At 44.5% G+C, this 16,874-nt stretch overlaps 1 protein-coding gene and 1 long non-coding RNA gene across 2 annotated transcripts in view; one reads left to right on the top strand and one right to left on the bottom strand.

Moving 5' to 3' along the window:
- LOC118149137 (uncharacterized) overlaps positions 1-6,503 on the bottom strand; it is a 28,677-nt gene extending 22,174 nt beyond the window's left edge. Inside the window, exon 1 of the long non-coding RNA XR_008477611.2 lies at positions 6,368-6,503. This is a non-coding gene — a long non-coding RNA (uncharacterized LOC118149137). The remainder of the gene's footprint in view (positions 1-6,367) is intronic.
- The window catches only part of FCRL5 (Fc receptor like 5), a 38,345-nt gene extending 22,321 nt beyond the window's left edge, over positions 1-16,024 (top strand). The window contains exons 9-17 of the mRNA XM_054247354.2: positions 3,052-3,330; positions 6,343-6,621; positions 10,107-10,385; positions 10,850-10,966; positions 11,608-11,635; positions 12,574-12,650; positions 12,856-12,924; positions 15,541-15,572; positions 15,650-16,024. Of these exons, the coding sequence (XP_054103329.2) occupies positions 3,052-3,330; positions 6,343-6,621; positions 10,107-10,385; positions 10,850-10,966; positions 11,608-11,635; positions 12,574-12,650; positions 12,856-12,924; positions 15,541-15,572; positions 15,650-15,739 (1,250 nt within the window). The 3' untranslated portion in view covers positions 15,740-16,024. The remainder of the gene's footprint in view (positions 1-3,051; positions 3,331-6,342; positions 6,622-10,106; positions 10,386-10,849; positions 10,967-11,607; positions 11,636-12,573; positions 12,651-12,855; positions 12,925-15,540; positions 15,573-15,649) is intronic.
- The last annotated feature ends 850 nt before the right edge of the window (positions 16,025-16,874 follow it).

The raw sequence follows: 16,874 nt of genomic DNA, 5'->3' as shown, positions 1-16,874 counted from the left end.
AATTAGTTTAACCATTGTAGAAAATAGTGTGGCAATTCCTTGAGGACCTAGAAATAGAAATTCCATTTGACCCAGGAATCCCATTACTGGGTATATATCCAAAGGATTATAAATCATTCTATTTATGAAGACACATGCACATGTATGTTCATTGCAGCAGTTTACAATAGCAAAGACTTGAAACCAACCCAAATGCCCATCAATGATAGACTGGATAGGGAAAATGTGGCACATATAAACCATGGAATACTATGGAGCCATAAAAAATGATGAGTTTGTGTCCTTTGTAGGGACATAGATGAACCTGGAAACCATCATTCTCAGCAAACTGACACAAGAACGGAAAATCAAACACCGCATGTTCTCACTCATAGGCAGGTGTTGAATAATGAGAACACATGGACACAGGAAGGGGAGCATCACACACTGCGGTCTGTTGGGGGGGCCTAGGGGAGGGACAGTGGGGGGTAGGAAGTTGGGGAGGGATAACATGAGGAGAAATGCCAGATATAGGTGATGGGGATGGAGGCAGCAAACCACATTGCTACGTATGTACCTATGCAACAATCTTGCATGGTATTCACATGTACCCAAGAACCTAAAGGGCAACAAATATATATATTAAAATCATGTGTGTGTGTGTGTGTGTGTGTGTGTGTGTGTGTGTGTGATCATAGGGAAAAATGCAGTCATCTCAGAAAGAAAAATATCAAGTTAGTCTTAGACTTCGCAGAGCACTCAATGCCAAAGAGAGAGAATGATAACCAGACTTGGACCTCTGGGGGGGAGGAATAATAACTGAGAATTTTATATCAAATCAAAAATGCATTGTCAAAAATACAGGGATTCAGGAAACTGAGAATGCACTAAGCCTTCTTGAAAAAATCACCTAGTGACAAAATGCAGCCCAACAAGATGCAAATGAACAGATAGGACTCATAATGAGGAAACAGCTATGAAAAGCCAGTTCTGAATCTATGTAGATGACTGGTTCTCAACCCTGGCTGTACATTAGAGTCACCCAAGAACTTTGTAAAAGACACATTACTAAGCCCCTCTCCAGACTAATTCATCCAGAATCTCACAGATGGGGCCACAGAATCCATATTTTTTGACACATCCTCGGGTGAGAATATTGTGTGAACAAGATTGGAAAGCACTGATTTGGATATAGAAACAAAGGCTAATCAACTGTGAGAATTATGGTCATGGAATAGAAAGTAACTAGTGTAAATGCTGAAGATATAAAAAATTGTAACAGAAAAATCAGTTGGTGAGAGGAAGAAAAGTAAGTAAAGGAACAATCATTTTCTCATGATTATTATTATTTCAGAGTAAATTGTGAATTATTTCACAATTCAAAAAGAATTGACAGTTTTTAAAAATTAATGACAGATTTCAAAATATCCATTTTGTAAATTGTTTCTGAATACTTTGCCAGCAGTAACTCATTGTTAATAGTTTATACTTGACTAAAATTCCATGGAAAACCAACTAGTAGCCTGTAGGATAGAACAAGTGAATTCTTCAAGTGGAGCAACCATAGATATTAGGACTGACAAAATAAATAAATGATAAAAATAAACCTGTGCACTGATATGACCATAAATGATCAGGGAAAGAAGAAACAGAAACTCATATACACCATTATTGCAATTGGCATGAGGTGGTATCACATTGTGGTTTTGATTTGCATTTCCTTGATAGTGGTGTTGAACATGTTTATGTGTTTGTTGGCAATTTGCATATCTTCTTTTGAAAACTGTCTATTCATGCCCTTTGCCCACTCTTTGATGTGATTATTTGTTTATTTCTTGATGATTTGTTTGAGTTCCTTGTTGATTCTGGATACTGGTCTCTTGTCAGATGCATAGCTTGTGAATATTTTCTCCCACTCTGTGGGTTGTCAGTTTACTCTGCTGATTTTCTTTCTTTTTTCTTTCCTTTTCTTTTCTTTTTTTTTTTTTTTCCTGTGGAGAAGTTTATTAGCTGAATTCAGATTCGTCTATTTATTATTGTTTTTGTTGCATTTGCTTTGGTTTGTTGATCATGAACTCTTTGCCTAAGCCAACATCTAGAAGAACTTTTTTCTTTTTTTGATGGTATATTCTAGAGTTTTTATGGTTTTGGGTCTTAGATTTATGTCTTTGATCCATCTTGAGTTGATTTTTGTATAAGGTGAGAGATAAGGGTACACTTTCATTCTTCTACATGTAGCTTGCCAATGATCCTAACACCATTTGCTGCACAGGGTGTCTTACCTCACTTTGTTTTTGTTTGCTTTGTCAAAATCAGTTGGCTATAAGTATTTGGTTTTATTTCGGGGTTCTCTCCTTCCACCGGTCTTCCTTTCTGTTTTTATGTGAGTACCGTGCTGTTCTGGTAACTATAGCCTTGTAGTATAGTTTGAAGTTGGGTATTTTGATGCCTCCAGATTTGCTCTTTTTCCTTAGTTTTGCTTTGGCTATGTGGGTTCTCTTTTGTTCCATGTGAATATTAGGATTGGTTTTTCTAGTTCTGTGAAGAATGGTGATGGTATTTTGATGGGAATTGCATTGAATTTATAGATTGCTTTTGGTAAATGGCCATTTTCACAATATTATTTCTACCCGTGCATGAGAATGGGATGTTTTCATTTTATTGTGTAATCTATGATTTTTTCAACAGTGTCCTGTAGTTTTTCTTACAGACATATTTTACCTACTTAAGTGTCTATTTTATTTTTTCATGTCATTTAAAAGTTTGAATTTTTTTATTTGATTCTCACTTGATCAGTAGAACTGGATAGCAGTTCTACTGATTTGTGTACATTGATTTTGTATCCTAAAACTTTACAGAATTCATTTATCAGATCTAGGAGCTTTTTGGATGAGTCTTTGGGGTTTTCTAGGTATACAATCATATCATCAGTGAATAGGAACAGTTTGACTTCTTCCTCTTTACCAATTTGGATGCCCTTTATTTCTTTCTCTTGTCTGACTGTTCTGGCTAGGATAGACAGCTGTTTTTAATTTTAAAATACATGTGTCCCTAACTCATTTTCTCCCTCAGTTCCAGTGTCTCGCCCCATCCTCACCCTCAGGATTCCCAGGGCCCAGGCTGTGGTGGGGGACCTGCTGGAGCTTCGCTGTGAGGCCCTGAGAGGCTCTCCCCCGATCCTGTACCAGTTTTATCATGACGATGTCACCCTGGGGAGCAACTCAGCCCCCTCTGGAGGAGAAGCCTCTTTCAATCTCTCTCTGACTGCAGAACATTCTGGAAACTACTCCTGTGAGGCCAACAATGGCCTGATGGCCCAGCACAGTGACAGAGTATCCCTCACTGTTATAGGTAAGTTGACCCAGTCAGCAGCACAAAAAGAAACAGACCATGTCCCCCAAATTTCCCAATAACCAAGATCGGAGCTATGGTTTCCAGAGCCATTTGCTGTGTGAGATCCTGTTAGGCCTGGCACCTACACAGCCTCCATCCCTGAGTTTTGTATCCTACACATTCAAGAACTTGCACCTTCCCTTCTCTTACTGTGCTTTTCCTGCTAGCAGCAGTCCAGCCACCGTGACCAAAATTCCCCTAACATAGGAGTAAAGGCTTTCAAAATACAAACTATATTCTTGCCAACAGTGATAGTAAGAAAGAAAGTTATAAAGTTCCATGTGCTTCATCTTAGAAGAGATTTAGTTGTGGTTTTCTGTCTGCCAATCAATAAAAAAACCAACACAATTATCTTATTGGCTCACACATTTTTCTCTAGCCTCTCCGGCCCCTGTCCCAGAGTGGTTTGGGTTCCCACCCAAGACCCTTGTAGAAGACATCTTACTCCTTCCTCATTACCTTTTCCTGTTCCATTCAACAACATCATGATCTTCTATGCATCATTGTCATGGGCTGACTCCTAGTCACGCCCACTCTCAGTGAAGACTTTGGCACTGCAGTTTGCATCCTCCCTACCCCACAATCTGTCATCATTTCATGACTCTCATGGCCACATGTATGACTCCCTGAACACCGTGGTCTGTCCTCTCCACACCAGTCAGCCACTCCCACATACATATACTACTTCATCTCCAAAATGACAATTTTTAAGCCCTTATTATCTGACAACAACCCTCAATCCTTCTATTTGCATCAACCTCTCCTGTCACTATTGTTCTCAGACCTGAACAGAATTCCCAGGTCATTAATACCTCTACTCCTTCCCTACTTCATCAGACAATAACTTCCCCCACTGCCACCAACAAATTGAGTGTCTAGCTCTGTATCCACCCAGTAACTCATCTCTCCTTTTCCTAAATTATAGAGGACTCTCCTTCCTACAGGTGAACATCGCCATCTGGACTCCAGATTTCATCATTTTGTGCATTCTCAGAAGCTATACAACCTATTATCCCTCTCTCCTCTATGGCCCCTGACATCTCCCTCTCTGTAGGATCCTTCCCACTGGCATTTCATGTCCTGTATCTCTCCCATATCCAAGGAAAACCCTCTCTTGATCCCACTTATACCTCCATACACTACTGCTTCATGGCTAAACTTCCAAAAATAGCTGCCCAGGTTGCTCCCATGTCCCCATTATCCACTAGGCTCTAATCCACTAGGTTTTTCCAACCTCTCCACCAAAATGTTTCTCACCAAGGTCATCGATGACCTCCAAGGCTTTAAATCCAATGGCCATTTTTCAATCCTCACCTTCCTCGACATCTCAGATATATTCCATGTTGTTTACCTTTCTTCCTTCTTGAAGCCCTCCCTTCAGGGAATCCATCTTCTTCTGTTTCTCTTCTTTCCCTGGCCACTTCTTCTCAGTCTTCTTCATTGGCTTCTCCTTTTGCAGAAAACCTTTAAGCGTTGGCATGCCCCAGAACTCTGACTTATGCCCTCTTCTCTTATCTAAATCCTTTGTCTGGATGATTCTGGGGATGGCATCTATAAATCATTATTTCAAAACTTCTATCTCTAAAGGGGACCTTCCACTCGAGCATCTGCACATGACATATCTTTACTCAAATATCTCAAAAGCTCATCAATCTGAGTATCTCCAAAACCTAACTGCTGACATTCCCCTCCTCTTTCAAAGGTTCCTGCCTCTGTGAAACACATCTCTCCTCATCAGATACACAAAGCAGAAACAGGCATCTTCCTCAGCATTTCTCTTCCTCACCGCTGATAGCCAGTTAATCATTAAGTCCTGCTGATTTGACTTCCTAAATAGTTCTCAAATCTTTATCTCTACCACCTCTATCTAGACAAGTCCACCATCATTTGACTACTGCAATGCCACTCATGTGCTCTACCCCTCAATTCCACTTCCATTCCACCACAGTCCATTTTGTGCACAATGGTCAAAATAGTCTTTTTAAAGCAACAAATTTGATCATCTCACACCCCTGCATAGATGGACTTACAGGCTTCCCATTGCTCTAAGAAGGATCAAAATTCTTAGCATGGCTTGTGAAGTCCAGCCTAGATTTCCAGCCTCCTATTTCATGGTAGTTTGCAGACTCTTCTCAGTGTGATGCTACCTTATTTCAATAATTCAGATGTGCCAGTCTTATTCCCAACTCAGGGCCTTTGCACATACAGTTTGCCTGCCCAGTGCACTCTATACCTCCCTTTTCAACTGCCTAATTTCAATGCTAATTTCAAAGGTCATTTTGTGAGGAAGCTTTCCTTGACAACGCATACATTTCATAGTACCCTGTCCTTTATCAATTATCAGTTTTAATTCTATACTTACTGCCTTTTTATTGAATTGCTGCCTCTCATCCTTCTATATTGTAGGCTCTATGAGAGCAGGAACTGTCTTTCCCACCATTGATTCCCTAGGACATCATACCATGCTTGGGACTTAGGAAATGCTCAATTTTTATTTTTGCTCAATTTTATAAAAATTTTTGTTCAATTAATTTTTGATGGGTGAATGAATATAAAAATGAGCAAATAACATAACGATACTCTTTCTCTTGTGGGCCCCATTTCTGATGCAGCCCAGATGCAATTACATCCCTGGTGATAGAAGCCGCGAGTCTCTCTTGTCCTTCCTTTTCTGTTGGACTGATTCCTCCTTTCTCCAACTCTCTTTTGACTTCTAAGATACCTGTCAGTTTAATCCTTGTTTTCACAGTCCTCAAACACATCTGAGTTTGTGTACTTCAGTATTCCAAACTGTGTATAGCGCTACACAAATGTTATTCTTTCTGGAGATCTGAAAATATTGCTGAGTTTTAAGTAACATCCCAAGGGCATTAAAAACTGAGAAAAACATTGTCCCATTTCAAATGTCTTTAGCATGAAGGAATATGTTTCAGCAGAAGCAGCTGATGGTTACTGTTTTTCCTCCCTCAGTTCCAGTGTCTCGCCCCATCCTCACCATCAGGACTCCCAGGGCCCAGGCTGTGGTGGGGGACCTGCTGGAGCTTCATTGTGAGGCCCTGAGAGGCTCCTCCCCGATCCTGTACCTATTTTATCATGAGGATGTCACCCTGGGAAAGATCTCGGCCCTCTCTGGAGGAGGAGCCTCCTTCAATCTCTCTCTGACTACAGAACATTCTGGAATCTACTCCTGTGAGGCAGACAATGGTCTGGAGGCACAGCGCAGTGAGATGGTGACACTGAAAGTTGCAGGTGAGTGGGCCAAGCCCACCAGCCACACAGCCCAGAACCGTGCCTGCTCTCCTGCAGCTGACAGTGGAGCCACAGAGCTCCTCAGGGCTGTTGGCTTGTATGGCATCCCAGCACACTTTCTGCCTGCAGAACCTCCCTGTGAATGTCTGGGATCCTCTGTGGCATGGTTCCAGGAATCTGAAGTTTCCCTGAAGTCTTCTTGAATGTGATTAAAGCCCCTCACTAAAAATGCAAATAAGACTTTTTAGAACATAAACTATATTCTGAACTGAAATTATTATATGAAAGTGAAACCAAAGAATTATAAATATAGGTTTCTCTGCCCTAGAAAATATTAGGCTGTTTCTTGTCCAGATTCTTCTCTCACTGACTTCCAACAAGCCTCTATTCTTGAGTTTCTTGCATTACTGGGGATGTAAATGGTCCTTACATTTCCATATTAAAAATCCTATGTTAACATAAGCTATGTGCACAGCTCTTCAGGAGACACACTCAGTGATCTTTAAAGCAAGGGACACAGGTGACCAGGGCAGAAAACGGGGAGCAGGATGACATGGAATGGAAACGGCCACCTATCAACCAAACTCCTCCATTCTCAGAGCTGTTCTTTGATCCCATGCAATTAAGTGTAATAACCCAAGGAAAGCTGCTTCTAGTTAGCTTTGAATATTTTGGTGATTACCTCCTACAAGCCAAGCTTCGAAACCCCTGTTTAGAGAGACCTGGGGTTTAGCAAAAGTATGCTAAGGGGTGTTGAGATGAATGTTCTAGACTTGGCTCTGAAGATAACTAGCTTTGTGACATTGGCCAAATGCCTTTCCCATATTGGCCTCAGTTTCCACACCCGTAAAGTGGGAAAATCAGACTAGATGAAAATCCTATCATCCCCTATCCTAGAATTCTATGATTTTGGCAGACAGCGAATATGGATTATGCAGACTTACAGGTTCCTAGAGGAGATGTGCAAAAGTAAAAGTGGGTTGTCCCTGCTTTTGGAATATATCCGGGAGAAACAGGAGACCATACAATGGTATGCAATCACCATTCTAGTCATGTAAAGCAAAACATACATTGATGCTTTTATTCCCCTTGGCAAGATGCCTGGGTATCACAGGAATAGAGACAGAGCCACATAGGCAGGTTGATCTGGGCATGCTAACCTAGGATCCAGCATCTCACAAGGTAGCCAGTGCAGCCATCTCATTGGCATCCAAGAGATGATGACTTCAGATTTTCCTATTCTGTAAGTGCCAAGACCAGCTTGGTCATGAAGACCCCAACCCAGGTTGAGCTGAAGGAATTAAAAAACAGACACAGAGATAGAGAGCAAAAGGTGGGATGACAGGGGGCCACAGCATTCCCAGTTGAGAGCTTCAAATAGAGTTTGACCCATACATTTATTGACAGCAAGCAAGTGATAATCATCATTTACCTAAAAGCATTCTTCTCAAGGAACAAAGCATTCTTTACTAGTGGCAAGAAACAGGCTCTAGTGTGTTTATCTACTGCAGCTAGAACACGTGGTTAAGGCATGGGTCACTCATTCTATTGTTTGTGATTCAGAAGTCCCCGAGCAAGAGTGGGTTAGGTCTTTCTTTCCCTTGCTCCCTTGCTCCAGTAAACCAACAACCTCTAGCAATGTGTGTCACTGCCATCACGAGGATGTCACAGTGCTGTAGATATCCTGTTTATGGCCAGTATCTTTAAGGCCTGTTTATGCCAGGCTTAGGGCCTGCTCCCAACTTGCTCCCAACGGGTAAGCTCATTCTTCCCCCACCAGAAGCACCAACCTCAACCAATTTTCCTGAGATTTTCAGGGACTCTTGCCACACAGTTCATCCACCTGTTCCTTAGAGCCAGTACCCAGGCATGTTCCACTGACCGAGGGCTACTCTGTCTCTCCTTGTAACATAGCAAGCCAACACATCAACCTCCCACATTCTGTACTTTTGATTTCATGATTTTCTGCTCATCCTCACTCCCTTGTTTCTATAACTCCCTGTCACAAATGCATGTTATTTCTGCTGCTACTGTTATCACAGGCAAAGGGCTTCCCGTGTAGTCCGAATGAATTGTGTCTGAGTTCTGGAACTAGGACACAGGTCGTAGGGACCAGAAACTGCCAGAAAAGGAGATATTATTTCTTCTTGTCATCATGACCCATGTCATCATCATCAACCCTCACTGAGCCTTCATCAGGCTCCAGACTCTGTGGTTAGTGCTTAATATCCAATATCTCATTTAATCATTACAATAAACCTGTGAGGATAAATTTTAAGCCATTTTATCTCCTATTTTCAGAAAAGAAACTGAGATTTAGAGCAGTGAAGTAACTAGCTTGCAGACACACAGCTAGCAAGGGTAAAGCCAGGTTGAAGCATGGTCCTCTCTAATTCTTAACATTAGTCCGAGACATGATGACATTTCCTCATCCACTGTGGCAACGTTTTAACACAACCTTTTAGTTTTTAGCAATTTGTTATTCTGAAAAAACACATGAATCTTCACGATGAAAAAGATCAAATAATACAAAAGGGCCAATACTGAAAAGTAAAAGTCTCTTTCTACCTGCTCACAATCAATTCATAGGCACATACTCTCTAGACATAACCATTGTTAACTGTTTCATGTGCATGCTTCTAGGAATACTGTATCAACCTCAAGGCATTTAATTTTTAGAAAGCTAGAATAATATTATACCTATAGTTACGCCAGTTGCATTTTTTTAACTGAAATATATATCTCGACTTTTAAGAAACACATCTTGGATAGCATTTGTATTTCATTACCCAATCCAGTAGGTTGCCTCTAATTTTCAGCTCTTATTAAAATGCTACAATAGAAATTCTTGTACAAACATATTGGCATATTTTATGCTGGTATCCCTTAGAGGAGATGGCTCTAGAAGAAGGACTTGAACTCCTGGGCTCAAGTGATCCTTCTGCCTCAGACTCCCAAATCGTTGGGATTAGAGGTTTAGGCCACTGCACCTGGCCCGCTACAAGCAGATTTGTTGGGTCAGAGTTAATGGGCACTTGAAATTTTGTAGCTATTGACAAATTGTCATTCAAGGAAGTTTGTTAAATTTGTGTTACCACCTAGGGCAAATGTACACGCCTGTTTATCCACAAGCTCATCAGGATGATCCGTCTATGTAAGCTTTGCCAACCCAAAAAATAGAGAAAAGAATAGTATTGTGTGGTTGTCTTTAGTTGTGTTTCGTTAATTAGTAATGAAGATGATAATCTTTTTATATATTTATTGTCTATTTGAAGCTTTCAGTGATTTATATACTTTTTACGGTTTTCTTTTGGATGTTTTTGTACACCGAAAACTATTCACGGGTCAAACTACTTAGCTTTATCATCTGTATTTTAATCTACTTTCCAAGACTGAGATACGACTTCTTACATTTGTTAATACCTTTTGTTTCTTACAAATATGTTAGAAGCAGAAAGTGCTATTGACTTTTTGTTCTCCCTCAGTTCTGGTGTCTCGCCCAGTCCTCACCCTCAGGGCTCCCAGGGCCCAGGCTGTGGTGGGGGACCTGCTGGAGCTTCACTGTGAGGCCCTGAGAGGCTCTCCCCCGATCCTGTACTGGTTTTATTATGAAGATGTCACCCTGGGGAATAGCACGGCTCCCTCTGGAGGAGGAGCCTCCTTCAACCTCTCTCTGACTGCAGAACACTCTGGAAACTACTCCTGTGAGGCCGACAATGGCCTGGGGGCCCAGCGCAGTGAGGTGGTGACATTTTATATCACAGGTAAGTTTCCCATGCCTGGGCCACAGATGGAGACAAAATGTTTCCCCCAAGGACCCTCTGATAACCCTCAAGGTGCTTGACCAGATGGCACTCCTCAGGGACAAGTAACACAGCTGGCAGCTCTCTAAACTGCTATTTGGTGAAGTGCTTCTGGAATGATGACGCGGGGGCTTGGAGCACAGGGTGGCAGAGGGGCAAAGAGCACCACTGACTTTAGAGCTCCTTACCTGGCTGCCTCTTCTCTCACCAGTCACCACCCACCCTGACCCTCGACCCTTGCCTCAGGCGCAGAGACAACTTCCTCACAAAGACGGGAGCCATCTGCTGTGCCACATCAGCCCCTGCTTAGCTGCTGGGACCCTGCTCACCTAGGTTAACCCTCAGGCCCAGGCAGCAGCTACTGGGGGTGGGCAGTTCGAGACCACAGCCTCTCCTCTGGCTCATGTGTGGGGTCTCCCCCTCAGGGTTAACTGGAAACAGAAGTGGCTCTGTTGCCACAGGCATCGCCGGGGGCCTGCTCAGCATGGCAGGCCTTGCTGCTGGGGTACTGCTGCTCTACTGCTGGCTCTCGAGAAAAGCAGGTGGGTGACTCTGGGTACACCTTGGCTTGAGTTCATGCCCTTCGCAGCAATGCTCCCTTAGGCCTCATACTGCCTTCATGGCCATCCCCAGGCTCACAAGTGTTCCTCCGTTCTGTCCCTCAATCCTCTGCCTTTCCACGGGGTTCTCCAGAATTGCTTTTTACCAAATACACAAGTTTCCAAAACAGACCTATAAGGTGGAAAACGTCTTGAGGAGATGTAGTTTATCTAACATCATAAACTGCAGAGTATCTTCCTCTGGACGCTTACAAGACCCCCAAGGCATGGGAAGGGGAGGAGAAAAACTCTGAGAAATAGAAAATAGAAACCAGATAGGATCCAGTAGTTTTCTGATATTTTAAATGTACACTCTTTTTACAGCTGATCGGTGTGCCTTCTTGCCTGTGGCTACCAATCATTATGTTTAACACCACCAGGTTAAAGGATAACAGACTGTGGACTCGCATTTCACATCATAACATACCGCTCTGGCAGGGTCAGCCTCCCTGGGGCATAACAAAGAAGGATTCAACCTTCAGTGACAGCAACTCCTGGCAGTTTCTAAGTGAGCCTTCTCTGATCTGTGCCCCTCTGAGGGTCTCCTCTTCCTGAATCCAATACTCCTCTGCTTTCCTTTACAGGGAGAAAGCCTGCCTCTGACCCCGGCAGGTAAGACCTGAGCTGCATTCCTGTGTGATTAATGAAATGTCCACAGAGTGGAAAAATTGAATTGAATCTGGTGACTACCAAGAGAGCACAGTTTCTGCCAGGTGCTGCTGAGATGGGCTGTGCCCACTTCCTGTTGTACCTCCCTGGGGATATCTCGAGGCAATTCCCAACACCTTTGCACCCACCTCCTTAACTGTATAGGCTATTTTCTCATCAAGTGTTAATTGCTTTTGCATTTATTAACCCACATCCCTGGACCATTCTTGGCTTGGTTGTCTGAGTGACCACTATGACCACCAAGTCGTTCCATATCTTGAGATGACTTTAGATCAGTCAACCTGGAAATCTCCAGAGATGCTGATCTCATCAGCACCTCTTGTGATAACAACTGAGAAGATGGAGCCACACGATTTGACCACCCAGAGAGGTCAATCTGCCAGAAGGACATAGTCCCTATGAAGAAGGGGTCACTGTCTTGTATCCCAAAGGTTGACACAAAGGCTCGCCGCTATACCTGGGCAAGCCCACGATAGCAACATGCAAACCATGCAGAGCGCCTCAAAGCCTTCTGATCACTGAGCATGCAGGCTTTGAAGCCAGCTTTGAGCCTTGGCTCATCCCCTTTCTGGTTACATGATATTCATAAGTCACTTCTTGGAGCCTCTGTTTGCTACAAAATGAGGATGAAACAGAACTAACATCATGTTGTTATAAGCATCAGCACAATGCCTGTTACATACTAGATGAACAGAAAGCCTGGAAACGCAGCTATTATGGTCATGATTCATAATAAAACGCCCACAGGCCGCTTGTTGTGTGCTCATCCAGGTTTCCAGGCTTGGCAGCCCCGTTGCAGTAAGAAATCACTTACTAGGAGTAATCATTAGAGCTACTTTGTCAGGATTCCTAAGAAACATCCACGTTTTTCTGTCTCACAGGAGCCCTTCAGACTCCCAACAGCCCACCTACTACAATGTACCAGCCTGGGTAGAGCTGCAACCAGTGTACAGCAATGGTGAGGCCCAAGGACCCTGCAGTTGGCAGAAGCCAGGGGGCTGGTATGGGAAAGGCGGGGTGGGGCAGGAGATGGGGAGGGACTGTGCCGAGGCCTGCAGGGCTCTAGTCATTCCAGAGAAGAGACTCTTGCTGGGGGAGGAGGAAGTATCTCTAAGGAGAGGCAAGAACCTCAGCATCCTCTGAAACTTCAATTTCTTTCTAAGTAAATCCCAGAAGAGAAGATGTGGTTTACTCAGAAGTACGGAGCATCCAAAAGAAAAAGAAACATGCCGGTAAGACCCAAGGAAGTCTTTGCTCTGGCCAGCCCTCAACTTAGATAGTGTAGCTCAATTTCCACCCCCTCAGCAGCTCTGAGCCAGCCAGGCATAGAGCCGCCCCTCCCACTGGGTCATGGGGCTTCTTAATTTGCGCCTAAGCCTCTTCAGGCGAATCCAAGCCTCCCCTGCACTCTCCTTTCTCCATTCTCTGTAGAGGGCCTCAGTATAACGTGAGTAACAAAAGCATCCTTTGGGGCATTCCCTTAATCTCTCAGAGCTTCAGTATCTCTATCCATAAACTGTGACTACTTCCCTACCGCCTTAGTCAGCTCTGGCTCCTCTAACAGAGTACCATAGACTAGGTGACTTAAAGAACAAACATCTATTTCTCACAGTTCTGGAGGCTGGAAGTCCAAGATGAAGGTGCCAGTATGGTCAGGTTCTTAGTGAGGGCCCTATTCCCAGTTTCCAGACAGGTGACTCCTTGCTGTATCCCCCATACAGCAGAGAGAGAGGGAGAGATCACCACTCGTATCTCATCATGTAATTGTAATTGATCATGTAATTGTAACTGATCATGTAATTGATCATGATGTAATTGTCACCCTAGGCTCACTTCCAAATGCCATCACATTGGGGATTAGCTCTTTAACCCATGAATTTGGAGAGCAACACAAATATTTAGTCCACAGCACTTACCTACCTGTACTAGTTTCTGATTGCTGCTGTGTCAAATTACCATAAATTTGGTGGATGAAGCAATACAAATGTATCATCTTACAGCTCTGTGGGTCAGAAGTCTGACATATGTCTCACGGGGTGTTGGCAGGGCTGTGTTCCTCCCCGGAGGCTCCAGGGGTGAAAGTGTTCTTGCCTTTTCAGCTTCTAGATCTCACCCACTTTCCTGGGCTGGAGCCCCTTCCTCTCTCCCCAAAGCCAGCCAAGTAGCCAAGTCACATTTCCCTAACCATTCTTCCATAGACAGGTCTCCCTCTGACCTCAACTGAGAAAAGCGCTTGGGTTTTCTCAATGTGAGTATATTAGGCCCACCTGGATAACCCAGACTAATCTCCCTATCTCAGGGTCTGTAATCCTCATCATGTCTGAAAGGTCCTCTTTTCCATTTTTAGGGTAATAGATTCACAGATTCCAGTGATTAGGGTGTGACATCTCTGGGGGCACATTATTACAGCTACCACGCTGTTTCCTAGGGTTACCGTGAGGACTATGAGAAAATAGGTGTGGAAATGCTGCTGAAACTGCAGGGGTGGGGCAGCTGTGATGGTAACTACACGCTGGAGGTCTGGCTGTGTCATCAGCCCTCACTCACAGTCAGTGGTTTGAAATGAGGGAATCCCAGCCTGGCTGCCTCCTTACTAGGAGCAGGAAAGAGAAGCAAAGTTTTCTGGGGCAGGCTTTTCTTTCTACCTCTGCTTCATTAAAAGTGCTGCGTGGTTTTAGCCAGTGACCTTCCCTCTCTGGTTTTCCAATTTTTCTTATATAAAGTCAAGTGAATTGTGTTTGTGCCTCATTCTCGGTTCCAAAGCACCCCTCTGAGACATGTCAACTCATTCACTCTCACAAGCCCCTTTGAGGTATATGCTGTTACTACTCCCCTTTTACAGATGAGGAAACCAAGGAATAGATACCTTAAACGACTTGCCTGAAATCATATAGACAATCACCAAGCAGTCTGTCTCCAGAGTCCAAACTCCGGACCAAACTCTGCTTTTCTCAGTGCAATTCCAGGGAGTCCTGATGCTCATTCCAAGCCATTCCAAGGCTCATTCCCCAAAAGGGGAGAGCCGTGTCTGGAGAATGTCATACTTTCCTCCAGTTGGATGATAATATAACAGTAATAATTTCTAATATCTATCATGTGTTGAATAGTTCTTATTATGTGCCAGGTACAGTTCTATAAGTGCAATAAGTACATACACTATATTTGTATGGATAGCTCTTAGAACTGTACCTGTAGCACATATATAGAACTATGGCACACATACATATAATAATAGAGAAATAGTGAATATAGCAATCCGGACTGTACCTGACACATAAAAATTGCTCAACACATGATAGATAGAAATAGTATATGCACAGACACACAGACACATGAGCATACGCTTAGGTGTAAACTCATATAGCTTCGCCAAAACCATACAGGCAGGTAATATTTTTATTCCCATCATAGAGATGAGGCAACCGAGGCAGGAAATGTTGAGTGACGTCCCCCAGCTGCAGAGGTGGCAAGGCAGGCTGCGGGCTGCAAGCTCAGTCTCGGGCGGTCTAGAGCCACATGGAGGGTGCTAAAACTCGCACCTGCCACGCCACCTCTCCAGAACACACAATACCAATTACGCTCAAAGAACTAACAAGATAAAAGACAAACGTCTTTCTCTGGAGAGCCCCTAAGCAGCTCCAAGTGGGCCATGAAGTGTGAAGGGGTGTTGAAGAGAGGGACTTAGGAGTGGCAGGGGACAGGGTGGGCACCAACCGAGAGCAGCGATAGACTCACCGCGCGGAGGGAGAGCGGGTCTCCAGAAGCCTCAGGGCTGGCCTGACGGCGCGGACGCAACGGGAGAGCTCCACGCCAATCTTCCACAGCTGAACACTTTCCTCTTTCCACAGAGGCCTCTGACCCCAGACATCTCAGGAACACGGTGAGTCTCCCCCTCTGCCCAGCCTCCCCCACCCCCAGGCCCGCCCTGGTCCTCACGCGGGTGCTCTTGTCTCCTAGGGTTCCCTTGTCATTTACTCTGAAGTGAAGGTGGCGTCAACTCCGGCCGCCAGGTCCCCGCTCTGCGCTTCCTCAGCTCCTCACAGATGAGCCCACATGTCTCCCCAGCTGCTGTCTCAGCCTCTACACCCCAAAGTTCTCCTTGTGGGAGAAGCAGCACTGAAGTGGGAAGATTTAGGCTGCCCCAGGCCACATCCACTGGCCTTTGTTTCCACGTGCTCATTCTCAGTCTGACCAGAACGCAGGGCCCTGCCCACTCTCGCCTATTTCCTAGTTACGGCCCTGCCTGGCGGGTTGTTTCATCCAATGGCGAGGCACTCCCATCCCAGGGCTCAGCACGTTTCCCGGCTTCCTTAGCGGGCTTCAGCTGTGGTTGCTAGTCTGAGTACTGCTCCCATCGCACCCCCCCAGAGGGGGCCTTGAGGAGCCGCGGGGCTGGCCTAAACTTCGACACAGAATTCCTGCATTTCTCAATTGTCATCAGGCTGGCGGAGCTACTGCAGTGTGCTGTCAAACAAGACAGCGCACGTCCTGTGCGCACAGGACTTGGAATGGATCTGCCCACAGGGGCTGCATTTTACACTCCTCCACCTGTCTCACGCTGTAAGGTCAGCATTTGACACCAGGGTAACGTCTCTCCTGCTCGTGCCAATATCTACCTGCCCAAGTAAGTGGCTTTCATACACCAGGTCCCAGGTACCTCCCATCCTAACAGAAGCAACCTAGCAAGTCAAGGCCAGGAGGACCGGGGTGCAGATAGAACACATATGTGAACATAGGAGGTGCTCAATGACTGTTTGGCTGAATGAATGAATGAATGAATGAATGAGGAAGGAAACTATTGGAACATAGGAGGTAGTCAATGACTATTTGAATGAATGAGGAAGAAAACTGCGGGTAATCAAAATGGCATAAAATCCAGTGTGCTCTCTAGGAAGTCCAGGATGTATCCTGGCTTCTCTTAGTAAGAAATAATGTAGGGAGGCCGAGGCAGGTGGATCATGAGGTCAAGAGATCGAGACCATCCTGGTCAACATGATGAAACCCCGTCTCTACTAAAAATACAAAAAATTAGCTGGGCATGGTGGTGCGTGCCTGTAGTCCCAGCTACTCAGGAGGCTGAGGCAGGAGAATTGCCTGAACCCATGAGGCGGAGGTTGTGATGAGCTGAGATCGCGCCATTGCACTCCAGCCTGGGTAACAAGAGCGAAACTCCGTCTCAAAA

The sequence above is a fragment of the Callithrix jacchus genome, chromosome 18 (genome assembly GCF_049354715.1).
Source record: "Callithrix jacchus isolate 240 chromosome 18, calJac240_pri, whole genome shotgun sequence".
In the NCBI taxonomy this organism is placed as follows: domain Eukaryota; kingdom Metazoa; phylum Chordata; class Mammalia; order Primates; family Cebidae; genus Callithrix; species Callithrix jacchus.
The sequence above is the reverse complement of the archived record's forward strand: the minus strand, read 5'-3'. Positions and strand labels throughout refer to the sequence as shown.